The 27,817-nt window shown below is 52.7% G+C and overlaps 2 protein-coding genes across 4 annotated transcripts in view; both read left to right on the top strand.

The window, feature by feature from the left end:
* Positions 1-19,156, top strand: part of nbr1b (NBR1 autophagy cargo receptor b) — a 43,335-nt gene extending 24,179 nt beyond the window's left edge. For all 3 annotated transcript variants that reach the window (XM_056407512.1, XM_056407511.1, XM_056407513.1), the window contains 9 exons: positions 363-438; positions 8,968-9,120; positions 10,030-10,245; positions 10,562-10,712; positions 11,585-11,782; positions 12,140-12,261; positions 14,021-14,099; positions 17,973-18,066; positions 18,586-19,156. In XM_056407512.1, coding sequence (XP_056263487.1) covers positions 363-438; positions 8,968-9,120; positions 10,030-10,245; positions 10,562-10,712; positions 11,585-11,782; positions 12,140-12,261; positions 14,021-14,099; positions 17,973-18,066; positions 18,586-18,759 — 1,263 coding nt within the window. In that variant the 3' untranslated portion in view covers positions 18,760-19,156. The remainder of the gene's footprint in view (positions 1-362; positions 439-8,967; positions 9,121-10,029; positions 10,246-10,561; positions 10,713-11,584; positions 11,783-12,139; positions 12,262-14,020; positions 14,100-17,972; positions 18,067-18,585) is intronic.
* A 5,140-nt stretch (positions 19,157-24,296) lies between these two features.
* Positions 24,297-27,036, top strand: LOC130188927 (paraneoplastic antigen Ma1-like). The gene is made up of 2 exons (XM_056407492.1): positions 24,297-26,385; positions 26,962-27,036. Exon 1 carries the CDS (start codon positions 24,471-24,473, stop codon positions 25,638-25,640), a length of 1,170 nt encoding a protein of 389 aa, XP_056263467.1. The 5' UTR covers positions 24,297-24,470; the 3' UTR covers positions 25,641-26,385; positions 26,962-27,036.
* Positions 27,037-27,817: the final 781 nt, after the last annotated feature.

Below are 27,817 nucleotides of genomic sequence, written 5' to 3'. Positions count from 1 at the left end.
CATGCAGGAAACTTCAAATCCGTCTTCAGAGGAAAGACATCGAGCACATTAACAGAACCTTTGAGGACTTTTCTGATTCCAAACCCCCCAAATGTTTTGTCTCGTCAATAGTCCACACACACACAGTCAGTGTTACCATGGCAACCACACAGAGAGAAGGCTGGAGCAGCAACACTTTGTAATCCTCTCTTGATGAAGACTCCTCTGTATGAGAGGGGTCTGAAGGTGGGAGAGTCTCAGGCGACCAATCAGAGCCCAGAGCAGCAGCTGTGACGTCCTCGTCTCCTCAGCCCTTACACACTGCCTCCTCTGTCCCAGCATGCACCTCACAGGTTCTCATTCGCTCTGTGTTCCTCCCTCAGGATCTTCTGTCTTTTGAGCTGCTGGACATCAACATCGTCCAGGAGCTGGAGAGTGACCCCAACAACCCCCCTGCTGGTAAGAGTGAGACAGGGAGGGAGAGAGAGAGACAGGGAGGGAGAGACAGGGAGGAGAGAGGAGGAGAAGGAGAGGGAGAGAGAGAGAGGAGACAGGGAGGAGAGAGAGAGGGAGGAGAGAGAGGAGACAGGAGAGGAGAGAGAGACAGGGAGGGAGAGAGACAGAGGGAGAGACAGGGAGACAGGAGAGAGAGACAGGAGGAGAGAGAGAGACAGGAGAGAGAGAGACAGGAGGAGGAGAGACAGGGGAGAGAGAGACAGGGAGGAGAGGAGAGAGAGGAGGGAGAGAGAGACAGGAGGAGAGAGAGACAGGAGGGAGTGAGACAGGGAGGGAGAGAGAGAGAGAGGAGAGACAGGGAGGAGAAGGAGAGAGAGAGACAGGGAGGGAGGGAGAGACAGGAGAGAGAGGAGGAGGGAGGAGAGAGAGGGAGGAGAGAGACAGGAGGAGAGAGAGACAGGAGGGAGAGAGAGACAGGAGGAGGGGAGAGAGGGAGGAGAGACAGGAGGGAGAGATGAGGAGAGAGAGACAGGGAGGGAGAGAGAGACAGGGAGGGAGAGAGAGAGGGAGGGAGAGAGAGACAGGGAGGGAGAGAGAGACAGGGAGTGAGAGAGAGACAGGGAGGGAGAGAGGGAGGGAGAGACAGGGAGGGAGAGAGAGAGGGAGGGAGAGAGACAGGGAGAGAGAGACAGGAGGAGAGACAGGGAGGAAGAGAGAGAGACAGGGAGGGAGGGAGAGAGACAGGGAGGCAGAGAGAGAGACAGGAGGAGAGAGAGACAGGAGGAGAGGAGGAGGAGAGACAGGAGGGAGAGGAGGAGAGAGAGAGACAGAGAGAGACAGGGAGGAGAGAGGAGGGAGAGAGACAGGAGGAGAGAGGAGGAGAGACAGGAGGGAGAGAGGAGGGAGAGACAGAGGGAGAGAGAGAGACAGGGAGGGGAGAGAGACAGGGAGGGTGAGAGAGAGACAGGGAGGGAGAGAGAGACAGGGAGGGAGAGAGAGACAGGGAGGAGAGAGACAGGGAGGGAGAGAGAGACAGGGAGGGAGAGAGAGACAGGGAGGGTGAGAGAGAGACAGGGAGGGAGAGAGAGACAGGGAGGGAGGGAGAGAGACAGGGAGGGAGGGAGAGAGAGACAGGGGGAGAGAGAGACAGGGAGGAGAGAGAGACAGGAGAGGGAGGAGACAGGAGGAGAGAGAGACAGGAGAGAGAGACAGGAGGAGAGAGAGACAGGAGGGAGAGAGGAGAGAGGAGACAGAGAGACAGGAGAGAGAGAGACAGGAGGAGAGAGAGGAGGAGAGAGAGAGAGGAGAGACAGGAGGAGAGAGAGACAGGAGGAGAGACAGGAGGAGAGAGACAGGGGAGGGAGGAGACAGGGAGGAGAGAGAGACAGGGAGGAGAGAGACAGGAGGAGAGAGGAGAGAGAGAGAGAGACAGGAGGAGAGAGGAGAGAGACAGGGAGAGAGAGAGAGAGAGGAGGAGGGAGGAGGAGACAGAGGAGGGAGAGAGAGGAGAGAGACACAGGAGGAGAGAGACAGGAGGAGAGACAGGAGGGAGAGAGGAGGAGACAGGAGGAGAGAGACAGGAGGGAGAGAGAGAGAGACAGGAGGAGAGAGAGAGGAGAGACAGGAGGAGAGAGAGACAGGAGGGAGAGAGAGGGAGGAGAGAGAGACAGGGGAGAGAGACAGGAGGACAGAGGAGAGAGAGGGAGGGGGAGAGACAGGAGGGAGAGACAGGAGGAGGAGAGAGAGAGGAGAGAGAGAGACAGGAGAGAGAGAGACAGGAGGAGGGAGAGAGAGGAGGGAGAGACAGGGAGGAGAGAGAGACAGGGGAGAGGAGACAGGGAGGGAGAGACAGGAGAGAGAGAGGGAGGGAGAGAGAGAGGAGGAGAGAGAGACAGGAGGAGGGAGAGAGAGAGACAGGAGAGGGAGAGAGAGGAGGAGAGAGAGAGACAGGGAGAGGAGGGAGAGACAGGAGGAGAGAGAGAGAGGAGGGAGAGAGGAGGAGGAGGGAGGGAGAGAGAGAGACAGGAGGAGACAGAGAGAGACAGGAGGAGAGAGGGAGACAGGGAGGGAGAGAGGAGGAGAGAGACAGGGAGGAGAGAGGGAGGAGGAGAGAGAGACAGGAGGAGAGAGAGGAGGGAGAGACAGGGAGGAGGAGAGAGAGGAGAGAGAGACAGGGATAGAGAGAGACAGGAGGGAGAGAGAGAGGAGAGACAGAGGAGAGAGAGAGACAGGAGGAGAGAGAGACAGGAGGAGAGAGAGACAGGAGGGAGAGAGGAGACAGGAGGGAGAGAGGAGAGACAGGGAGGAGGGAGAGAGACAGGAGGAGAGAGGGACAGGGAGAGAGAGACAGGAGGAGAGAGGGAGGAGAGACAGGAGAGAGAGGAGGAGAGAGGGAGAGAGACAGGGAGGGAGAGAGAGAGACAGGGGGGAGGAGAGAGAGACAGGAGGGAGGGAGAGAGAGACAGGGGAGGGAGAGAGAGAGGGAGGAGTGAGAGAGACAGGGGGGGGAGAGGGACGGAGGAGGGAGAGAGACAGGGAGGGAGAGAGAGACAGGGAGGAGAGGAGAGACAGGAGGAGAGAGACAGGAGGAGAGAGAGACAGGGAGGAGAGAGAGAGACAGGAGGAGAGAGAGAGACAGGAGGAGAGAGACAGGAGGGAGAGACAGGAGGAGAGAGGGAGAGGAGAGAGAGGAGAGAGAGAGGAGGGAGAGAGAGACAGGGAGGGAGAGAGAGACAGGGAGAGAGAGACAGGGAGGGAGAGAGAGACAGGGAGGAGAGGAGAGAGAGGACAGGAGGAGGAGAGAGAGGAGGGAGAGAGAGAGAGACAGGAGGGAGAGAGACAGGGAGGGAGAGGGAGACAGGAGGAGAGAGACAGGAGGGAGACAGGGAGAGAGAGGAGAGAGAGACAGGAGAGGAGAGAGAGACAGGAGGAGAGAGAGAGACAGGGAGAGAGAGACAGGGAGGGAGAGAGGGAGACAGGGAGAGAGAGAGACAGGGAGGGAGAGAGGGAGGGAGAGACAGGGAGAGAGAGACAGGGAGGGAGAGAGGGAGGGAGAGAGAGAGAGGAGGAGAGAGAGGAGAGACAGAGAGACAGGAGAGAGAGAGAGACAGGAGGAGAGAGAGACAGGAGGAGAGAGAGAGACAGGGAGGAGAGAGGAGGAGAGACAGGAGGAGAGAGAGGAGAGAGAGAGAGGAGGAGAGGAGAGAGAGGGAGGGAGGAGACAGGGAGAGGAGGGAGAGACAGGGAGGAGAGAGGAGAGAGAGACAGGGAGAGAGAGACAGGGAGAGAGAGACAGGGAGAGAGAGACAGGGAGGGAGAGAGAGACAGGGAGAGAGAGACAGGGAGGGAGAGAGAGGAGACAGGGAGAGAGAGAGACAGGGAGGGAGAGAGAGGGAGGAGACAGGGAGGGAGAGAGAGAGACAGGGAGGGAGAGAGAGGGAGAGAGAGACAGGGAGAGAGAGACAGGGAGGGAGAGAGGGAGGGAGAGAGAGACACGAGGAGGAGAGAGAGACAGGAGAGGAGGAGAGACAGGGAGGAGAGAGAGACAGGAGGGAGAGAGAGGAGAGGAGAGGGGAGGAGAGAGAGACAGGAGGAGAGAGACAGGGAGAGAGGGGGAGACAGAGAGAGACAGGAGGAGAGAGGGGGAGACAGAGAGAGACAGGAGGAGAGAGGGGGAGACAGAGAGAGACAGAGGGAGAGAGAGAGACAGGGAGGGAGGGAGAGAGGAGGAGAGAGAGAGACAGGAGGAGAGAGACAGGAGGAGAGAGAGACAGGGAGAGAGAGAGAGAGACATGGAGGGAGAGAGAGACAGGAGGGAGAGAGACAGGGAGGGAGAGAGAGACAGGGAGGGAGAGAGAGACAGGGAGGAGAGACAGGGAGAGAGACAGGAGGGAGAGAGAGAGGAGGAGAGAGAGAGACAGGAGGGAGAGAGAGACAGGAGGAGAGAGGAGGAGAGACAGAGAGGGAGAGACAGGAGGAGAGAGACAGACATGGAGGAGAGAGAGACAGGAGGAGAGAGACAGGAGGGAGAGACAGGAGGAGAGACAGGGGGGAGGAGAGAGAGACAGGAGGGAGAGAGAGACAGGAGGGAGAGAGACAGGGAGGGAGGAGAGAGACAGGGAGGGAGAGAGGAGGGAGGAGAGAGGGAGGGAGGAGGAGAGAGACAGACAGGGAGGAGAGAGACAGGAGAGAGACAGGAGGAGAGAGAGACACAGGGAGGAGAGAGACAGGAGGAGAGAGAGAGGAGACAGGGAGGAGAGAGACAGGAGGGAGAGAGAGAAGGAGAGAGAGACAAGAGGAGAGAGACAGGGAGGGAGGAGAGAGACAGGAGGAGAGAGAGACAGGAGGGGAGAGACAGGAGGAGAGAGAGACAGGGAGGAGAGAGAGAGGGAGGAGGAGAGAGACATGAGGAGAGAGGGAGGGAGGAGAGAGACAGGGAGGAGAGAGAGACAGAGGGAGGGAGGAGAGAGAGAGACAGGAGAGAGAGAGAGACGGGGAGGGAGAGAGAGACAGGAGGAGAGAGACAGAGGAGAGACAGGGAGGGAGAGAGAGACAGGGAGAGAGAGAGACAGGGAGGGAGAGAGGGAGACAGGGAGGGAGAGAGAGAGACAGGGAGGGAGAGAGGGAGGGAGAGACAGGGAGAGAGAGACAGGGAGGGAGAGACAGGGAGGGAGAGAGAGAGACAGGGAGGGAGAGAGAGACAGGGAGGGAGAGAGAGACAGGGAGGAGAGAGAGGAGGAGAGAGAGAGGAGGAGAGAGAGACAGGGGGAGGGAGAGAGACAGGAAGGGAGAGAGACAGGGAGGGAGAGAGACAGTGATGGATAGAGAGGGAGGGAGGCAGAGAGAGAGGAGGGAGAGACAGGGAGAGAGAGACAGGGAGGGAGAGAGAGACAGGGAGGGAGAGAGAGAGACAGGGAGGGAGAGAGAGAGACAGGGAGGGAGAGAGAGACAGGGAGGGAGAGAGACAGGGAGGGAGAGAGAGACAGGGAGGGAGAGAGAGAGAGGGAGAGAGAGACAGGGAGGGAGAGAGAGACAGGGAGAGAGAGACAGGGAGGGAGAGACAGGGAGGGAGAGAGAGAGACAGGGAGGGAGAGAGAGACAGGGAGAGAGAGAGAGACAGGGGGGAGAGACAGGGAGAGGAGAGAGAGACAGGAGGAGAGAGAGAGAGGAGAGAGACAGGAGGAGAGAGAGACAGGAGGAGAGAGAGACAGGGAGGAGAGAGAGAGACAGGAGGAGAGACAGGAGGAGAGAGACAGGAGGGAGAGACAGGAGAGGAGAGAGAGAGACAGGAGAGAGGAGGAGAGACAGGGAGGAGACAGGAGGAGAGAGACAGGGAGAGAGAGACAGGTGGAGAGAGAGAGGAGAGACAGGAGGAGAGAGAGAGACAGGAGGAGAGAGGGAGGAGGAGAGAGACAGGGAGGAGAGAGGGAGGAGGAGAGAGGGAGGAGAGAGAGAGAGGGAGGGAGAGACAGGGAGGGAGGAGAGAGGGAGGAGGAGAGAGACAGGAGGAGAGAGAGAGGGAGAGAGACAGGAGGAGAGAGAGAGAGACAGGGAGGGAGAGAGAGACAGGAGGAGAGAGACAGGAGGAGAGAGAGACAGGAGGAGAGAGAGACAGGAGGGAGAGAGAGAGACAGGAGGAGAGAGAGAGAGAGACAGGAGAGAGAGACAGGAGGAGAGAGAGAGACAGGAGGGAGGGAGGAGGAGAGAGACAGGAGGAGAGAGAGACAGGAGGAGAGAGAGAGGAGAGAGACAGGAGGAGAGAGAGGAGAGACAGGAGGAGAGAGAGACAGGAGGGGAGAGACAGAGGAGGGAGAGAGGAGACAGAGGAGGACAGGAGGAGAGAGAGACAGGAGGAGAGAGAGACAGGAGGAGAGAGAGAGAGGGAGGGAGGGAGAGACAGGGAGGGAGAGAGAGACAGGGAGGGAGAGAGAGACAGGGAGGGAGAGAGAGACAGGGAGTGAGAGAGACAGGGAGGGAGAGAGGGAGGGAGAGAGACAGGAGGGAGAGAGAGACAGGAGGAGAGAGACAGGAGAGAGAGACAGGGAGAGAGAGAGACAGGGAGGGAGAGAGAGACAGGGAGGAGAGACAGGAGGAGAGAGAGGGAGAGACAGGGAGGAGAGAGAGACAGGAGGGAGAGAGAGACAGGAGAGGAGAGGAGAGAGACAGGAGGGAGAGAGAGACAGGAGGAGAGAGAGGAGGAGGAGGAGACAGGAGGACAGAGAGAGACAGGAGGAGAGAGAGACAGGGAGGAGAGACAGGGAGGAGACAGGAGAGAGAGACAGGAGGAGAGACAGGAGAGGAGACAGGAGGAGAGGGAGGAGAGAGAGACAGGAGGGAGAGAGACAGGGAGGAGAGAGACAGGAGGGAGAGAGAGAGGACAGAGAGGAGAGAGAGGGAGGAGAGGAGACAGGAGGAGAGACAGAGGAGAGAGGGACAGAGGGAGAGGGAGGGAGACAGGAGGAGACAGAGGGAGACAGAGGACTCAGAGGACCCAGAGGAGAGACAGGAGGAGAGAGGACCCAGAGAGAGAGAGAGACAGAGGACTCAGAGGAGGAGAGGAGAGACAGAGGGGAGAGAGACAGAGGAGAGAGAGACTCAGAGGACTCAGAGGACAGAGGACCCAGAGGACTCAGAGGAGAGAGAGAGGACCCAGAGGACTCAGAGGAGGACTCAGAGGACCCAGAGGACTCAGAGGACAGGAGGACCCAGAGACAGAGGACCCAGAGGACCCAGAGGACCCAGAGGACCAGAGACTCAGAGGACCCAGAGGACTCAGAGGACAGAGGACTCAGATGACTCAGAGGACCCAGGACCCAGAGGGACCAGAGGACCCAGAGGACCCAGAGGACCCAGAGGACTCAGAGGGACTCAGAGGACTCAGAGGATTCAGAGGACTCAGAGGATTCAGAGGACTCAGAGGACTCAGAGGACCTAGAGGACTCAGAGGACCCAGAGGACCTAGAGGACTCAGAAGACTCAGAGGACCTAGAGGACTCAGAGGACCCAGAGTACCTAGAGGACTCAGAGGACTCAGAGGACTCAGAGGACTCAGAGGACTCAGAGGACTCAGAGGACCCAGAGGACTCAGAGGACTCAGAGGACTCAGAGGACTCAGAGGACCTAGAGGACTCAGAGGACTCAGAGGACCTAGAGGACTCAGAGGACTCAGAGGACTCAGAGGACCTAGAGGACTCAGAGGACTCAGAGGACCCAGAGGACTCAGAGGACCTAGAGGACTCAGAGGACTCAGAGGACTCAGAGGACTCAGAGGACTCAGAGGACTCAGAGGACTCAGAGGACTCAGAGGACCTAGAGGACTCAGAGGACTCAGAGGACCTAGTGGACTCAGAGGACCCAGAGGACCCAGAGGACTCAGAGGACCCAGAGGACTCAGAGGACCCAGAGGACTCAGAGGACCTAGAGGACTCAGAGGACTCAGAGGACCTAGAGGACTCAGAGGACTCAGAGGACTCAGAGGACCCAGAGGACTCAGAGGACTCAGAGGACCCAGAGGACCCAGAGGACCTAGAGGACTCAGAGGACTCAGAGGACTCAGAGGACCTAGAGGACTCAGAGGACTCAGAGGACCCAGAGGACTCAGAGGACCTAGAGGACTCAGAGGACTCAGAGGACTCAGAGGACCTAGAGGACTCAGAGGACTCAGAGGACCCAGAGGACTCAGAGGACCCAGAGGACCCAGAGGACCCAGAGGACCCAGAGGACTCAGAGGACCCAGAGGACTCAGAGGACCCAGAGGACCCAGAGGACTCAGAGGACCCAGAGGACCCAGAGGACCCAGAGGACTCAGAGGACCCAGAGGACCCAGAGGACTCAGAGGACCCAGAGGACTCAGAGGACCTAGAGGACTCAGAGGACCCAGAGGACTCAGAGGACTCAGAGGACTCAGAGGACCCAGAGGACTCAGAGGACCTAGAGGACTCAGAGGACCCAGAGGACCCAGAGGACTCAGAGGACCTAGAGGACTCAGAGGACTCAGAGGACCCAGAGGACTCAGAGGACCTAGAGGACTCAGAGGACTCAGAGGACTCAGAGGACCCAGAGGACCCAGAGGACTCAGAGGACCCAGAGGACTCAGAGGACTCAGAGGACTCAGAGGACTCAGAGGACTCAGAGGACCCAGAGGACTCAGAGGACCTAGAGGACTCAGAGGACTCAGAGGACTCAGAGGACTCAGAGGACCTAGAGGACTCAGAGGACTCAGAGGACTCAGAGGACTCAGAGGACTCAGAGGACCCAGAGGACTCAGAGGACTCAGAGGACTCAGAGGACTCAGAGGACCTAGAGGACTCAGAGGACTCAGAGGACTCAGAGGACTCAGAGGACTCAGAGGACCCAGAGGACTCAGAGGACTCAGAGGACTCAGAGGACTCAGAGGACTCAGAGGACCTAGAGGACTCAGAGGACTCAGAGGACCTAGAGGACTCAGAGGACTCAGAGGACTCAGAGGACTCAGGACTCAGCTGTGGTTCTACATGCACAAGAAGAACTGCACTGACTCTCATTGGTCCGCAGATGTCCCTCAGGGGGCGGAGTCTGGAGCAGAGGGGGGCGGAGTCCCAGCTCAGGAGGAAGGGGAGGAGGACATCAGCGGGACTCAGTTTGTCTGTGAGACTGTGATTCGCTCCATGGCGCTGGAGGAGGCCCCTGACCACGCCCCTATGAGAGGTGAGGGCCCCGGGCTGACCTTAAGTGACCCCTGACCAGTGGGTCACATGGCCTCAGGGTCACCGCCGCACGCCGGCCCGTTCCTCCACGCGTCCTGAGGGGCCTTTAGCGTCGTGGAGACGTGGGCGTGTCTCAGCTCACAGACCAGATGCTCCTTCACAATAAGAGCCTGTGGCCTGTGACCTGTGGCCTGTGACCTGTGGCCTGTGACCTGTGACCTGTGGCCTGTGGCCTGTGGCCTGTGACCTGTGGCCTGTGGCCTGTGACCTGTGGCCTGTGACCTGTGGCCTGTGACCTGTGACCTGTGGCCTGTGGCCTGTGGCCTGTGACCTGTGACCTGTGGCCTGTGACCTGTGACCTGTGGCCTGTGACCTGTGACCTGTGACCTGTGGCCTGTGACCTGTGGCCTGTGGCCTGTGGCCTGTGGCCTGTGACCTGTGGCCTGTGACCTGTGACCTGTGACCTGTGACCTGTGACCTGTGGCCTGTGGCCTGTGACCTGTGGCCTGTGACCTGTGGCCTGTGACCTGTGGCCTGTGACCTGTGACCTGTGACCTGTGGCCTGTGACCTGTGGCCTGTGGCCTGTGACCTGTGGCCTGTGACCTGTGACCTGTGACCTGTGACCTGTGGCCTGTGACCTGTGACCTGTGACCTGTGGCCTGTGACCTGTGACCTGTGGCCTGTGACCTGTGACCTGTGGCCTGTGGCCTGTGGCCTGTGACCTGTGACCTGTGACCTGTGGCCTGTGACCTGTGACCTGTGGCCTGTGACCTGTGGCCTGTGACCTGTGGCCTGTGGCCTGTGACCTGTGGCCTGTGGCCTGTGACCTGTGGCCTGTGACCTGTGACCTGTGGCCTGTGACCTGTGACCCGTGTGCCGTGTGTAACACTGGACTTCCTGTCTGCCCAGCGGTGCGTCTGGCTGCTCCGGGCTCCTCCTCTTCCTGTGTGAAGGGTCGAGCGGGGACCGACGGCAGCCGCTCTCAGAGCCCCGTGAGGCCCCCGGCGCCGAAGGCCTCCCTGCCGGCTCCGCTGCATGTGGCCTCCGGCCTGGGCCCCGGCCCCAGCCCCGCCCCCTCCTCGCTCATCGCTCCGCCCGGGCCCTTCGCTCTGCAGCAGCACTCAGGTGACAGCAGCACACACAACGACGGAGCTGACCCCAGCAGCCTGGGGGGGACACCTGGTCCAGAGTCAGGGGCCAGGGGCCAACACCTTATGTTGAGGCTCATTCATCATCTTCACGTGGCGCCTCCATTCCTTGTGAAGCACAAGTGCTTAAACTTGCATTATTTTTAAAGGTTCAAACAGCAGTCCATGAACCAATGGGTGGCATCACATAGACCACGCCCACTTCTCATCTCCACTCAGTTAGAGAGCCACTGCCTTCACAGCACCACGTCTACACCTCTACACACCTCCACCTGTTGTTCATCCCTCCACAGCGGAGGGGGAGGCGCCCCCCACGGAGAAGGAGGGAGTGGAGAAGAGAGAAGGGACGAGGAGTCGCTCCTCCTCCACCTCGGAGGAGGATTACATCATCATCCTCCCCGACTGCTTTGACACCAGCCGGCCACTGGGGGAATCCATGTACAGGTACGCGATGTCACGCCGTGTGGGAAGAGGCTCACCTCTCTCCGCTCACAGCGCCAGGACCAGAACCACCCAAACCAGGGAACTCACCGCGTGGCCGAGGCGTCCGGCCATCAGCTCAGTGTTGGTGTGAAGTGGTGTGACCGGCAGAAAGCATCCGGTTGGTTCTGGACATGTCTGGACATGTCTGTTCTGGACATGTCTGTTCTGAAGATGTCTGTTCTGAAGATGTCTGTTCTGGACATGTCTGTTCTGAAGATGTCTGTTCTGAAGATGTCTGTTCTGAAGATGTCTGTTCTGAAGATGTCTGTTCTGAAGATGTCTGTTCTGGACATGTCTGTTCTGAAGATGTCTGTTCTGAAGATGTCTGTTCTGAAGATGTCTGTTCTGAAGATGTCTGTTCTGAAGATGTCTGTTCTGAAGATGTCTGTTCTGAAGATGTCTGTTCTGGACATGTCTGTTCTGAAGATGTCTGTTCTGGACATGTCTGTTCTGAAGATGTCTGTTCTGAACATGTCTGTTCTGAAGATGTCTGTTCTGGACATGTCTGTTCTGAAGATGTCTGTTCTGGACATGTCTGTTCTGGACATGTCTGTTCTGAAGATGTCTGTTCTGGACATGTCTGTTCTGAAGATGTCTGTTCTGGACATGTCTGTTCTGAAGATGTCTGTTCTGGACATGTTCTGGACATGTCTGTTCTGGACATGTCTGTTCTGAAGATGTCTGTTCTGGACATGTCTGTTCTGAAGATGTCTGTTCTGGACATGTTCTGGACATGTCTGTTCTGACCGGACATTGCACTAGATTTAAGATGCCCCGATGTGTCTGGCCACTGGGGGGCGCTGTTGTCTCATTCCCTTTACCTCCCCTTGCAGCTCCGCTGTGTCCCAGCCGGGGGACGTCCCAGCCAAGACCCCCACAGACACAGACCCCCCCGCCCCACAGGGGGAGGAGCTTGGAGAGGCAGAAGACCCCAACAGCGCCAACGACATGCTCTGTACCTCTCAGACGCTGGACGACGAGCCTCTGACCCCTGAAGTGGTGGCTCCGCCTCAAGCCCCGCCCACGCAGAGGTCAGTATGGAGGGGGCACTCAGACGCAGCAGCGTGCAATGCAGAGGGCCTCCACCGGGGTCTTGGTATTGACCGCTCGCTGCGGGGTCCCGGCTCGCGGGGAGGGTTGGGGTTAATGTGGGCGTTGCTCAGCACCATGGTGCGCCCCCTGGTTCTGGACACTTCCTGTTGGGTCAATATGAAGACATGCTTCAGGGGCCAGGGCCAGCGGCGGAGAGGAGCCTCTGGGGCCTCTGAGCGGGGACACATCTCTGACTCCAGACCTGTTGCTAGAGAGCCCCGGAGGGCCTGTGGGAGGAGCTACACAGGATGCTGGATGTTGTGCTGGAACACACCTGTTGTCTTGATGTCGTGCAGTCCAGGGAGCGGAGCAGGAGGAGCAGGAGGAGCAGGAGGAGCAGGGCCAGACGTGGCCCCTGCCGTGGCCCCTGCCGTGGCCCCTGCCGCCTGTGGGCAAGGAGCAGAGGGCTCTGAGGACGGTAAGCAGGGCTCAGGCCTCCCAACAGTTCTCCTCTGTGTGGCGTGTGATTGGACGACAGCAGCTGAACCCAAAGGCCTCTCCACATGGAGATGGCCTGGCAGAAGCCCCCAGTGGGAGGGGCCAGGGCCACAGTGGGACACGCCCACATCACCTGGTGCAGCCAGATATACCATGTACCATCCTTGTGTTGTCCCTCAGTCCCTGAACACACCATGTCTCCTCTCTTGTCCCTCAGTCCCTGAACACACCATGTCTCCTCTGTTGTCCCTCAGTCCCTGAACACACCATGTCTCCTCTTGTCCCTCAGTCCCTGAACACACCATGTCTCCTCTTGTCCCTCAGTCCCTGAACACACCATGTCTCCTCTTGTCCCTCAGTCCCTGAACACACCATGTCTCCTCTTGTCCCTCAGTCCCTGAACACACCATGTCTCCTCTTGTCCCTCAGTCCCTGAACACACCATGTCTCCTCTTGTCCCTCAGTCTCTGGCCCTGAACACACCATGTCTCCTCTTGTCCCTCAGTCCCTGAACACACCATGTCTCCTCTTGTCCCTCAGTCCCTGAACACACCATGTCTCCTCTTGTCCCTCAGTCCCTGAACACACCATGTCTCCTCTTGTCCCTCAGTCCCTGAACACACCATGTCTCCTCTCTTGTCCCTCAGTCCCTGAACACACCATGTCTCCTCTTGTCCCTCAGTCCCTGAACACACCATGTCTCCTCTCTTGTCCCTCAGTCCCTGAACACACCATGTCTCCTCTGTTGTCCCTCAGTCCCTGAACACACCATGTCTCCTCTTGTCCCTCAGTCCCTGAACACACCATGTCTCCTCTGTTGTCCCTCAGTCCCTGAACACACCATGTCTCCTCTTGTCCCTCAGTCCCTGAACACACCATGTCTCCTCTTGTCCCTCAGTCTCTGGCCCTGAACACACCATGTCTCCTCTCTTGTCCCTCAGTCCCTGAACACACCATGTCTCCTCTGTTGTCCCTCAGTCCCTGAACACACCATGTCTCCTCTTGTCCCTCAGTCCCTGAACACACCATGTCTCCTCTTGTCCCTCAGTCCCTGAACACACCATGTCTCCTCTTGTCCCTCAGTCCCTGAACACACCATGTCTCCTCTTGTCCCTCAGTCCCTGAACACACCATGTCTCCTCTGTTGTCGCTCAGTCCCTGAACACACCATGTCTCCTCTTGTCCCTCAGTCCCTGAACACACCATGTCTCCTCTTGTCCCTCAGTCTCTGGCCCTGAACACACCATGTCTCCTCTCTTGTCCCTCAGTCCCTGAACACACCATGTCTCCTCTGTTGTCCCTCAGTCCCTGAACACACCATGTCTCCTCTTGTCCCTCAGTCCCTGAACACACCATGTCTCCTCTTGTCCCTCAGTCTCTGGCCCTGAACACACCATGTCTCCTCTCTTGTCCCTCAGTCCCTGAACACACCATGTCTCCTCTGTTGTCCCTCAGTCCCTGAACACACCATGTCTCCTCTTGTCCCTCAGTCCCTGAACACACCATGTCTCCTCTTGTCCCTCAGTCCCTGAACACACCATGTCTCCTCTTGTCCCTCAGTCCCTGAACACACCATGTCTCCTCTTGTCCCTCTGGCCCTGAACACACCATGTCTCCTCTCTTGTCCCTCAGTCCCTGAACACACCATGTCTCCTCTGTTGTCCCTCAGTCCCTGAACACACCATGTCTCCTCTTGTCCCTCAGTCCCTGAACACACCATGTCTCCTCTTGTCCCTCAGTCTCTGGCCCTGAACACACGCAGACGGATGACGCTGAAGTGACTGAAGACACAGAGGACGACAGCCCTGAGGACCCCAGGTCTCAGGCGCAGTAAATACACAATGACACCCACAATAAGACGCCCGACGTCCTGCTGGCTGCATCACAGCCGAGCTGACGAGATGGTGGCGCTGGTTCATCGGTGAACTATTAGCTGGGGAGCTAACGCAGCAGCTAGCTGGAACAAGCTAGCGCTAGTCGGTCACAGAGCACCAGATGTTCTCCTGGTTCCTTTTCTACATCGAGCATTTAGTTCTGAGACATTATTATAAACAACGCTTTGTTTTGACCTAGAAGCTGGCTAGTTAGCACTGTTCACATTGTTAACGTTCACCCTCATGATCAGTGGAAAAGATCCTCTAGTCTGTCCTCTAGTCTGTCCTCTAGTCTGTCCTCTTGTCTGTCCTCTAGTCTGTCCTCTTGTCTGTCCTCTAGTCTGTCCTCTTGTCTGTCCTCTAGTCTGTCCTCTAGTCTGTCCTCTTGTCTCCTCTAGTCTGTCCTCTTGTATGTCCTCTAGTCTGTCATCTAGTCTGTCCTCTTGTCTCCTCTAGTCTGTCCTCTAGTATGTCCTCTAGTCTGTCCTCTAGTCTGTCCTCTTGTCTGTCCTCTAGTCTGTCCTCTAGTCTGTCCTCTTGTCTGTCCTCTTGTCTGTCATCTAGTCTGTCCTCTTGTCTGTCCTCTTGTCTCCTCTTGTCTGTTCTCTTGTCTCCTCTAGTATGTCCTCTTGTCTGTCCTCTTGTCTCCTCTAGTATGTCCTCTTGTCTGTCCTTTTGTCTGTCCTCTAGTATGTCCTCTAGTCTGTCCTCTAGTCTGTCCTCTTGTCTGTCCTCTTGTCTCCTCTTGTCTGTTCTCTTGTCTCCTCTAGTATGTCCTCTTGTCTGTCCTCTTGTCTCCTCTTGTATGTCCTCTAGTCTGTCCTCTAGTTTGTCCTCTTGTCTGTCCTCTAGTCTGTCCTCTAGTCTGTCCTCTTGTCTGTCCTCTAGTCTGTCCTCTAGTCTGTCCTCTTGTCTGTCCTCTTGTCTCCTCTAGTCTGTCCTCTTGTCTGTCCTCTTGTCTGTCCTCTTGTCTGTCCTCTAGTCTGTCCTCTAGTCTGTCCTCTAGTCTGTCCTCTTGTCTGTCCTCTAGTCTGTCCTCTAGTCTGTCCTCTGTCCTCTAGTCTGTCCTCTAGTCTGTCCTCTGTCTGTCCTCTTGTCTGTCCTCTAGTCTGTCCTCTAGTCTGTCCTCTTGTCTGTCCTCTTGTCTGTCCTCTAGTCTGTCCTCTAGTCTGTCCTCTTGTCTGTCCTCTAGTCTGTCCTCTAGTCTGTCCTCTTGTCTGTCCTCTTGTCTCCTCTTGTCTGTCCTCTAGTCTGTCCTCTTGTCTGTCCTCAGCCTCACAGTCCTGTCCTCTAGTCTGTCCTCTTGTCTGTCCTCTTGTCTCCTCTAGTCTGTCCTCTTGTCTGTCCTCTTGTCTCCTCTAGTCTGTCCTCTAGTCTGTCCTCTAGTCTGTCCTCTTGTCTCCTCTAGTCTGTCCTCTAGTCTGTCCTCTAGTCTGTCCTCTTGTCTGTCCTCTAGTCTGTCCTCTTGTCTGTCCTCTAGTCTGTCCTCTTGTCTCCTCTAGTCTGTCCTCTTGTCTGTCCTCTAGTCTGTCCTCTAGTCTGTCCTCTAGTCTGTCCTCTAGTCTGTCCTCTAGTCTGTCCTCTAGTCTGTCCTCTAGTCTGTCCTCTTGTCTGTCCTCTAGTCTGTCCTCTTGTCTGTCCTCTAGTCTGTCCTCTTGTCTGTCCTCTTGTCTGTCCTCTAGTCTGTCCTCTTGTCTGTCATCTAGTCTGTCCTCTTGTCTGTCCTCTTGTCTGTCCTCTGTCTGTTCTCTTGTCCTCTAGTATGTCCTCTTGTCTGTCCTCTAGTCTGTCCTCTAGTCTGTCCTCTTGTCTGTCCTCTAGTCTGTCCTCTTGTCTGTCCTCTTGTCTCCTCTAGTCTGTCCTCTTGTCTGTCCTCTAGTATGTCCTCTTGTCTGTCCTCTTGTCTCCTCTTGTATGTCCTCTAGTCTGTCCTCTAGTCTGTCCTCTAGTCTGTCCTCTTGTCTGTCCTCTAGTCTGTCCTCTTGTCTGTCCTCTTGTCTGTCCTCTAGTCTGTCCTCTAGTATGTCATCTAGTCTGTCCTCTTGTCTGTCCTCTTGTCTCCTCTAGTCTGTCCTCTTGTCTGTCCTCTTGTCTGTCCTCTTGTCTGTCCTCTAGTATGTCCTCTAGTATGTCCTCTTGTCTGTCCTCTAGTCTGTCCTCTAGTCTGTCATCTAGTCTGTCCTCTTGTCTCCTCTAGTCTGTCCTCTTGTCTGTCCTCTTGTCTGTCCTCTAGTCTGTCCTCTAGTCTGTCCTCTTGTCTGTCCTCTAGTCTGTCCTCTAGTCTGTCCTCTTGTCTGTCCTCTAGTCTGTCCTCTTGTCTGTCCTCTAGTCTGTCCTCTAGTATGTCCTCTTGTCTGTCCTCTAGTCTGTCCTCTAGTCTGTCATCTAGTCTGTCCTCTTGTCTCCTCTAGTCTGTCCTCTTGTCTGTCCTATTGTCTGTCCTCTGGTCTGTCCTCTTGTCTGTCCTCTAGTCTGTCCTCTAGTCTGTCCTCTAGTCTGTCCTCTTGTCTGTCCTCTAGTCTGTCCTCTAGTCTGTCCTCTTGTCTGTCCTCTTGTCTGTCCTCTAGTCTGTCCTCTTGTCTGTCCTCTTGTCTGTCCTCTAGTCTGTCCTCTAGTCTGTCCTCTAGTATGTCCTCTTGTCTGTCCTCTAGTCTGTCCTCTAGTCCGTCCTCAAGCCTCACAGTCATGTCCTCTTGTCTGTTCTCTTGTCTCCTCTTGTCTGTCCTCTAGTCTGTCCTCTAGTCTGTCCTCTTGTCTGTCCTCTAGTATGTCCTCTTGTCTGTCCTCTTGTATGTCCTCTAGTATGTCCTCTAGTCTGTCCTCTAGTATGTCCTCAGCCTCACAGTCCTGTCCTCTTGTCTGTCCTCAGGCTCACAGTCCTGTCCTCTAGTCTGTCCTCAGGCTCACAGTCCTGTCCTCTTGTCTGTCCTCTAGTCTGTCCTCTAGACTGTCCTCTAGTATGTCCTCTTGTCTGTCCTCTTGTCTGTCCTCTTGCCTGTCCTCTAGTCTGTCCTCAGCCTCACAGTCCTGTCCTCTTGTCTGTCCTCTTGCCTGTCCTCTTGTCTGTCCTCTAGTCTGTCCTCAGGCTCACAGTCCTGTCCTCTTGTCTGTCCTCTAGTCTGTCCTCTTGTCTGTCCTCAGCCTCACAGTCCTGTCCTCTTGCCTGTCCTCTAGTCTGTCCTCAGCCTCACAGTCCTGTCCTCTTGTCTGTCCTCAGGCTCACAGTCCTGTCCTCTAGTCTGTCCTCAGGCTCACAGTCCTGTCCTCTTGTCTGTCCTCTAGTCTGTCCTCAGGCTCACAGTCCTGTCCTCTTGTCTGTCCTCTAGTCTGTCCTCTTGTCTGTCCTCAGCCTCACAGTCCTGTCCTCTTGCCTGTCCTCTTGTCTGTCCTCTAGTCTGTCCTCTAGTCTGTCCTCTTGTCTGTCCTCAGCCTCACAGTCCTGTCCTCTTGTCTGTCCTCAGGCTCACAGTCCTGTCCTCTAGTCTGTCCTCAGGCTCACAGTCCTGTCCTCTTGTCTGTCCTCTAGTCTGTCCTCTTGTCTGTCCTCAGCCTCACAGTCCTGTCCTCTTACCTGTCCTCTTGTCTGTCCTCTAGTCTGTCCTCTAGTCTGTCCTCTAGTCTGTCCTCAGGCTCACAGTCCTGTCCTCTTGTCTGTCCTCTAGTCTGTCCTCTAGTCTGTCCTCAGGCTCACAGTCCTGTCCTCTTGTCTGTCCTCTAGTCTGTCCTCAGGCTCACAGTCCTGTCCTCTTGTCTGTCCTCTAGTCTGTCCTCTAGTCTGTCCTCAGCCTCACAGTCCTGTCCTCTTGTCTGTCCTCAGGCTCCCGGGCCTCACCAGCGGCCTGGTGAAGGGAGCGCTGTCGGTCGCTGCGTCTGCCTACAAAGCCCTGTTCACCGGACACGGCCCCACGCAGGTCAGGTGGCTTTGTATCTGTTCATCTTCTGTCGTACCTCGTGTTGTTCAGGCTAAAACTCGGGGAGCCAGATGCAGTTTCCTGTTGGCCGTCATCAGTCCTTCAGTTGTGGAGCGTCCAGGGCCAGAGCTTCAGGTCCTTTAGTCTCCACACAGAGCGACTCATGGGGGCTCAGGGTAACCAGGGCAACGAGTGGGTCTGAGTCCCTCCGGCCCGGAGAGCCGCTAGCATTAGCCTCCTAGCATACAGGAGTCATCCCACAGTCGTCAGTACTACACACACTAAGTTATAAACGCATCACTTTCTTTTTTAAATGTTTTATGGGGGTTAGGGTTTTAGGGGTTTTCTTTAATCCAAATGTTGAGTGATATAAAGAACCTTTGTTCGTCCAATCAGAACAGTAGGCCCTGCATGGCTCAGTCCCTGTGAGGTCCGACATCCCAGCACGACAGCCACACATCGTTAACACGGCTGCTGGTCAGCATGTGGAGACGTCATGTCCCTCTTGTTTCTGTGCAGCCTCCACTGGACGCCTCCACCCAGGAAACCATGATGGCCGTGCTGGTTGAGATGGGTTTTGGGGACCGGCCGCTAAACCAGCGGCTGCTGAAGAAATACAACTACAACCTGCTGGACGCGGTCAACGAGCTGGTTCAGATGACCGACAACGACTGGTACTCGACCCGCTACTGACATGGAGGGAGAGAGGAAACCAGACGTCCACCTCTCCTCTGATTGGTCCAGTTGAGATCAATCGTCTCTAAGGACATTCCAGCTGGAGCTTCAAACACTGTGTAGTGTAACTGTCCGCTTGGAGGGAAGAGGACGGAGACACGTTCCGCAAGCCTCAACAGAGCTATGTGTAGCATTAGCATTGGCCAACATGGAGTCCCACTGCAGCCGCACGGCCGAGGAGCAACACCTCTGAACTGAGACACAGGAGGCCAACACAGCTCAGTGGTCATCACCATTGTTGGCATGCTACACAGAGCTCATGTCATGCTACACAGAGCTCATGTCATGCTACACAGAGCTCATGTCATGCTACACAGAGCTCATGTCATGCTACACAGAGCTCATGTCATGCTACACAGAGCACATGTCATGCTACACAGAGCTCATGTCATGCTACACAGAGCTCATGTCATGCTACACAGAGCTCATGTCATGCTACACATAGCTCATGTCATGCTACACAGAGCTCATGTCATGCTACACAGAGCTCATGTCATGCTACACAGAGCTCATGTCATGCTACACAGAGCTCATGTCATGCTACACATAGCTCATGTCATGCTACACAGAGCTCATGTCATGCTACACATAGCTCATGTCATGCTACACAGAGCACATGTCATGCTACACAGATAGCACATGTCATGCTACACATAGCTCATGTCATGCTACACAGAGCACATGTCATGCTACACATAGCTCATGTCATGCTACACATAGCTCATGTCATGCTACACATAGCTCATGTCATGCTACACAGAGCTCATGTCATGCTACACAGAGCTCATGTCATGCTACACAGAGCTCATGTCATGCTACACAGAGCTCATGTCATGCTACACAGAGCTCATGTCATGCTACACAGAGCTCATGTCATGCTACACAGAGCTCATGTCATGCTACACAGAGCTCATGTCATGCTACACAGAGCTCATGTCATGCTACACAGAGCTCATGTCATGCTACACAGAGCTCATGTCATGCTACACAGAGCTCATGTCATGCTACACAGAGCTCATGTCATGCTACACAGAGCTCATGTCATGCTACACATAGCTCATGTCATGCTACACATAGCACATGTCATGCTACACAGAGCTCATGTCATGCTACACAGAGCACATGTCATGCTACGTATAGCACATGTCATGCTACACATAGCTCATGTCATGCTACACAGAGCACATGTCATGCTACACATAGCTCATGTCATGCTACACATAGCTCATGTCATGCTACACATAGCTCATGTCATGCTACACAGAGCTCATGTCATGCTACACATAGCTCATGTCATGCTACACATAGCTCATGTCATGCTACACAGAGCACATGTCATGCTACACAGAGCACATGTCATGCTACACAGAGCTCATGTCATGCTACACAGAGCACATGTCATGCTACACATAGCACATGTCATGCTACACAGAGCACATGTCATGCTACACATAGCTCATGTCATGCTACACATAGCACATGTCATGCTACACAGAGCTCATGTCATGCTACACAGAGCTCATGTCATGGTACACAGAGCACATGTCATGCTACGTATAGCACATGTCATGCTACACAGAGCACGTCATGCTACACATAGCTCATGTCATGCTACACATAGCTCATGTCATGCTACACAGAGCACATGTCATGCTACACATAGCTCATGTCATGCTACACATAGCTCACGTCATGCTACACAGAGCACATGTCATGCTACACAGAGCACATGTCATGCTACACATAGCTCATGTCATGCTACACAGAGCACATGTCATGCTACACAGAGCACATGTCATGCTACACATAGCTCATGTCATGCTACACAGAGCACATGTCATGCTACACAGAGCACATGTCATGCTACACATAGCTCATGTCATGCTACACATAGCTCATGTCATGCTACACATAGCACATGTCATGCTACACAGAGCTCATGTCATGCTACACAGAGCACATGTCATGCTACACATAGCACATGTCATGCTACACAGAGCACATGTCATGCTACACATAGCACATGTCATGCTACACAGAGCACATGTCATGCTACACAGAGCTCATGTCATGCTACACAGAGTACATGTCATGCTACACAGAGCACATGTCATGCTACACATAGCACATGGCATGCAACACATAGCACATGTCATGCTACACAGAGCACATGTCATGCTACACAGAGCACATGTCATGCTACGTATAGCACATGTCATGCTACGCATAGCACATGTCATGCTACGTATAGCACATGTCATGCTACACAGAGCACATGTCATGCTACGCATAGCACATGTCATGCTACGTATAGCACATGTCATGCTACACAGAGCACATGTCATGCTACGTATAGCACATGCCATGCTACACAGCACATGTCATGCTACACAGAGCACATGTCATGCTACACATAGCTCATGTCATGCTACACAGAGCACATGTCATGCTACACAGAGCTCATGTCATGCTACACAGAGCACATGTCATGCTACACAGAGCACATGTCATGCTACACAGAGCACATGTCATGCTACACATAGCTCAGTGGTTAGCACTGTCGCCTCACAGCAAGAAGGCTCTGGGTTCGAATCCCGGTTGTCCTGGTCGTTCCAGGTCCTTTCTGTGTGGAGTTTGCATGTTCTCCTCGTGTTCTCCTCGTGTTCTCCTCGTGTTCTCCTCGTGTTCTCCTCGTGTTCTCCTCGTGTCTGTGTGGGTTTCCTCCGGGTCCTCCGGTTTCCCCCACCATCATAAAGACATGCACCGCAGCCTCACCCCGGTTCGGATGGATGTGAATGAAGTTGGTGGTGGGGGAGGGGCCGTAGGCGCTGATTGGGGGAGGGGCCGTAGGCGCTGATTGGCTGCCACGCTTCCGTCAGTCTGCCCCAGGGCAGCTGTGGCTACTGATGTAGCTCCACCACCACCGGGATGACTGTGTGTATGACTACTGGACTCTGTAAAGCGACTTCGGGTGCCTTGAGAAGCGCTATATAAAATAAATGATTATTATTATTATAGCACATGTCATGCTACACAGAGCACATGTCATGCTACGTATAGCACATGTCATGCTACACATAGCTCATGTCATGCTACGTATAGCACATGTCATGCTACACAGAGCACATGTCATGCTACGTATAGCACATGTCATGCTACGTATAGCACATGTCATGCTACACAGAGCACATGTCATGCTACACAGAGCACATGTCATGCTACGTATAGCACATGTCATGCTACGTATAGCACATGTCATGCTACGTATAGCACATGTCATGCTACACAGAGCACATGTCATGCTACGTATAGCACATGTCATGCTACACAGAGCACATGTCATGCTACGTATAGCACATGTCATGCTACTCAGAGCACATGTCATGCTATGTATAGCACATGTCATGCTACGTATAGCACATGTCATGCTACACAGAGCACATGTCATGCTATGTATAGCACATGTCATGCTACACAGAGCACATGTCATGCTACGTATAGCACATGTCATGCTACTCAGAGCACATGTCATGCTATGTATAGCACATGTCATGCTACGTATAGCACATGTCATGCTACGTATAGCACTTGTCATGCTACACAGAGCACATGTCATGCTATGTATAGCACATGTCATGCTACACAGAGCACATGTCATGCTACACAGAGCACATGTCATGCTATGTATAGCACATGTCATGCTACACAGAGCACATGTCATGCATAGCACATGTCATGCTACTCAGAGCACATGTCATGCTATGTATAGCACATGTCATGCTACGTATAGCACATGTCATGCTACGTATAGCACATGTCATGCTACACAGAGCACATGTCATGCTATGTATAGCACATGTCATGCTACACAGAGCACATGTCATGCTACGTATAGCACATGTCATGCTACTCAGAGCACATGTCATGCTATGTATAGCACATGTCATGCTACGTATAGCACTTGTCATGCTACACAGAGCACATGTCATGCTATGTATAGCACATGTCATGCTACACAGAGCACATGTCATGCTACTGTAACCCACTGATTGGCTCAGGGAGGAAAGACTTTTAATTGGCCAATCCAGGACCCGAGTCCTGATAAATATCCGGGTCAAGGGAGGTCACTTCCTGTTCTCGTGTGGGTGCAGACAGCGGTGAGTGCAGCGAGAGTTTACCTCCATTACTTTGAAGTTAATTTTGTGTTGTAGTCTGTGCAATGTGCTGAGAATATTGTGTGTAAATGTTAGACCTCCATTTTGTTAAATTACATGGTTTTATCCTTTTCTTTTGTATTTCCCTGACTGTCAGCGCTTTTGGTTACTGCTGTTAACATTTGTTTGTGTTTTGAATCAACTGTTTTGTGACCTTGTGTACAGGTCAGGTTTTTGAGATACCAACTTTGTATCCGATGAAGATGGCGAGCTACCCACGAGATGGATGAATACAATGCCCACTGTGAAAGTTTCTTTTCATTATACATATGTTTACTTGATTTATTTTTATGTTCAGTAAAAGCCCTTAACTTCAACTATTTGATTTTGTGTTTTTTCACACACGACTTAAGCTCCATAGCCGAATCTGGAGACAACATTTTAGACATTAGAAATTAAATCTTGAAATTGAGCCACAGGTTACAAACGTGGCGAGCTAGCCAGGAGCTCAATTCGTGTGGGAAAACAATTGTGTTTTGATGGTGAATATTGGCTACCAAGTTGGAGTCTATTCAGCAGTTAGGGGTGGATGTAAGAAGTTCTGTGATTATTAGTGGTGTTACCAATACAAGCACCGATGATGAAATCATTGAGTGTTTAAAAAGATATGGGTCTATTAAGAAAGTATGTACAGTTGATGATTCCACCAGTGTATATTACAAAAACCTGATCGTTGAATTTGAATCTAGTTCTGCTTTAGCAGCTTTAGAGCCACTGTTGCCGTACACACATCCTTCACGTGATGTGCCAAACGTCATATACAGGACTGTCTCAGAAAATTAGAATATTGTGATAAAGTTCTTTATTTTCTGTAATGCAATTAAAAAAACAAAAATGTCATGCATTCTGGATTCATTACAAATCAACTGAAATATTGCAAGCCTTTTATTCTTTTAATATTGCTGATTATGGCTTACAGCTTAAGAAAACTCAAATATCCTATCTCTAAATATTAGAATGTCATGAAAAAGTATACTAGTAGGGTATTAAACAAATCACTTGAATCGTCTAATTAACTCGAAACACCTGGAAACACATTTTCAAATGTTTGATTTTGTTTTGCTGTTATAAATCTTTTTTTTAACTTGGTCTGAGGAAATATTCAAATTTTATGAGATAGGATTTTAGAGTTTTCTTAAGCTGTAAGCCATAATCAGCAATATTAAAAGAATAAAAGGCTTGCAATATTTCAGTTGATTTGTAATGAATCCAGAATGCATGACATTTTTGTTTTTTTAATTGCATTACAGAAAATAAAGAACTTTATCACAATATTCTAATTTTCTGAGACAGTCCTGTATAGCGTCAATACGTTTTTAGAAGAGTATACCGCTACAGTTGGTAGAAGCTGCACAGCAAACTACCTGAGTGAGTTAAGACAACTAGCAAGGGAGGGTTGACAGAGTTTTGAGGGAGTATTAAAAAACATGATTAGTAGGATGAGTGAGGAACTGGATGAGCCGGAAGGTAGCATCAGTGACACTGGAGAGCCATCAGTTCAAATATTGGACTCCCCAGAACCTCAGGCATCAGAGTCTGCCCAGCCCATTCCCCAAACAAACCCAAATCGCAGAAGAACTGTCTCTCTCTCAAAATGACTTGTACCCACCTGATGTGCAAAGAGTTGTGGTTGAACATATTGTGAGGAGGGAAGACATAAGTTCTCACTCACTGTCTCCACTGCGACTTCGCTCTTTCTCTGGGAGATATCCTAAACCCAGTAATGAAGTAGACTATGAAACTTGGCGCTCTCACGTTGATTTACTTCTCGCTGATCCTAGTCTGTCTCCTTTACAAATCACCAGACGGATTCTGGAGAGCCTGCTGTCTCCTGCAGCTGATGTAGTCAAAGGTCTTGGTCCTGATTCCCTGCCTACCATTTACTTGCAGGTTCTTGACTCAGCCTTTGCTACTGTCCAAGATGGAGAGGAGCTTTTTGCTCGATTCCTGAATACCCTTCAAGACCCTGGTGAAAAGCCCTCGGCCTACCTACAACGGCTGCAGCGCAATGGGATTTCTGCTGTCAAAAGAGGAGGCATTGAAGTAAGTGAAATGGAAACACACCTAGTGAAACAATTCTGCCGTGGATGTTGGGACAACACAGTTATTTCCAATCTGCAACTAGAACAGAGAAAAGGAAATCCTACATCTTTTGCTGAGTTACTACTTTTGTTGCGCACCGAGGAAGATAGACAGCTTTCAAAAGAGACACGCATGAAGAAACACATGAGCTCATCCAAACAACGAATTAACTTAAATTCACAAACTACTTGTGCTGCAACCTCAGAGCACCATTCAAATGAGATGGAAGATCTCAGAAATCAAATGAAGAAGTTGCAGAGCCAACTAACATCTCTGATTTCTCAGAATAAGACGCACTCTGTGCCACGGTATGAACCGTGTCAAGTGAATGCATCACGGTCTGGAGCCGCTCGAACTGTTGCACCAAAGAAACTTAGCAAACCAAGACCATGGTACTGTTTTAAGTGTGGTGAAGATGGGCACATCTCTACATTATGCGACAACGCAGCCAACCCAGATCTGGTGATGTCAAAACGAAGGGAGTTGCAACAAAAGCAACACATGTGGGACGAAAAAAACACTTCCCGCAACCCATCAAACTGAAGGCAGCTTCTGCAGAGGGACAGGCAGCGGCTGCAGTGACTCAATGTCCCAGAAAATGGCCTCCATCACAGTGCACTTATCTGTGCAAGTTACCAAAAGGACTAATTGGCACCAAAAGCACAGCACAAGTGAAGATGAAAGGAACAGTATTCAATTGTTTATTGGATACAGGTTCACAGGTGACTACGGTCCAGTGGTGTATAGTAACGAAGTAGAAGTACTTCGTTACTTTACTTAAGTAGTTTTTTTGGGTATCTGTACTTTATTTTACTACTTATATTTCTGTTTACTTTTACTTTTACTTCACTACATTTTGCAATGAAAACTTGTACTTTTACTCCGATACATTTCCCCTGAAACAGTATCGTTACTCGTTACTACGGAAAAAAATAATCATGAGAAACATCGGGGACTGTTGTGGAACACGCCGCAGCGCACCTGAACGCAGCACGAGCACCAGGTTGGGGATCAGTGGTCCTTGCCGCGTGTTTTCTCTTCCCAGTGATGCCCAGGATGCTAGCGAGCGAGCGGCTACAGATACGACTCATTTCATGTGGAGCAGCAATGGAAGCTACTCGAACAACCACGGGGACCAAGATCAACGTCCGTGGCCATATTTGGGCGAACTCTTTTCTTTGGTCGGAGTGAAAGTTTCTTCCTACCGGATGAAGTGCCTCTTATGCCGACCGAAAGCTACGGAGATACTGGCCTTCAACAACTCACCAACCTCAGGAAACACATTGAGGTAAATTAAGATTAACCCCATGAGCCGCAACGTTAATGTTTAGTCATCATAAACCTGTTAAGATATCTAGCAGTGTTGTCCTCAGGATTGTAGTAAGTTATATCTTTGGCAGGAGAGGAGACAGGTGTCTGATTGTCCTCCGCATGTTGTATGTTAGGCTAACGTTCGCTAGCTATCGTCAATTAAATGAGACAATTAGCGTGAGTGGAGTAGACGGATCTCTAGCGAGTTAATGAGCTGAAGAAGTGTTGACAGTTGTGAGAATTTGTTGATTTGAGTCGTAGCTATAATATAATGCTAATCATTACAGCATTATTATAATTATTTGTATTAATATTATAAGAGTGACGGTCCAGTAATGGCGACGATATTGATTTGGGACTGTTGTTGTGTTTAACTACAGAGATACAAGTACATATTCACAAATCAACTCTGGATGCACGGACAGTGCATGAAACTAAATGTATAAACTTCAAATTAAAACAAACTATTGTACAAAACTGTTGGTTGGGGTCATGACATGTTAGGAAGTGTTATTAATTCTATCATGTCTGTAATACTCTCACTTTATTTCAGGAATGGACTACATCAAGCAGCACATGGAAGAACCCTCCCTGCAGCTATGTGATGCCACCAGGTCCAGTTCATCTGATGAAGAGGACTTCTTCTTCGTCATCTCAAGCGCATGAAGCAGCAAACAGCTGGATGGAGACGTGGATCACGTTGACTTGCTGAAATGCTTCCCAACTGTGTGCTGCTGTCTGTGAAGCTAGACACACTCTACCTGCATCAGGGCCTGTGAAGCTAGACACACTCTACCTGCACCAGGGCCTGTGAAGCTAGACACACTCTACCTGCATCAGGGTCTGTGAAGCTAGACACACTCTACCTGCATCAGGGTCTGTGAAGCTAGACACACTCTACCTGCACCAGGGCCTGTGAAGCTAGACACACTCTACCTGCACCAGGGCCTGTGAAGCTAGACACACTCTACCTGCACCAGGGCCTGTGAAGCTAGACACACTCTACCTGCACCAGGGTCTGTGAAGCTAGACACACTCTACCTGCACCATCAGGGCCTGTGAAGCTAGACACACACTACCTGCATCAGGGCCTGTGAAGCTAGACACACTCTACCTGCATCAGGGCCTGTGAAGCTAGACACACTCTACCTGCATCAGGGTCTGTGAAGCTAGACACACTCTACCTGCATCAGGGCCTGTGAAGCTAGACACACTCTACCTGCACCATCAGGGCCTGTGAAGCTAGACACACTCTACCTGCATCAGGGCCTGTGAAGCTAGACACACTCTACCTGCATCAGGGCCTGTGAAGCTAGACACACTCTACCTGCACCAGGGCCTGTGAAGCTAGACACACTCTACCTGCATCAGGGTCTGTGAAGCTAGACACACTCTACCTGCATCAGGGC

This window comes from Pseudoliparis swirei, chromosome 23 (assembly GCF_029220125.1).
Source record: "Pseudoliparis swirei isolate HS2019 ecotype Mariana Trench chromosome 23, NWPU_hadal_v1, whole genome shotgun sequence".
NCBI lineage: Eukaryota > Metazoa > Chordata > Actinopteri > Perciformes > Liparidae > Pseudoliparis > Pseudoliparis swirei.
This window is presented reverse-complemented; position numbering and strand designations above follow the sequence as displayed.

Excerpts from the sequence above, each read along its gene's own strand:
- LOC130188927 (XM_056407492.1), top strand. The coding sequence starts at position 24,471 with ATGAGCCGGAAGGTAGCATCAGTGACACTGGAGAGCCATCAGTTCAAA.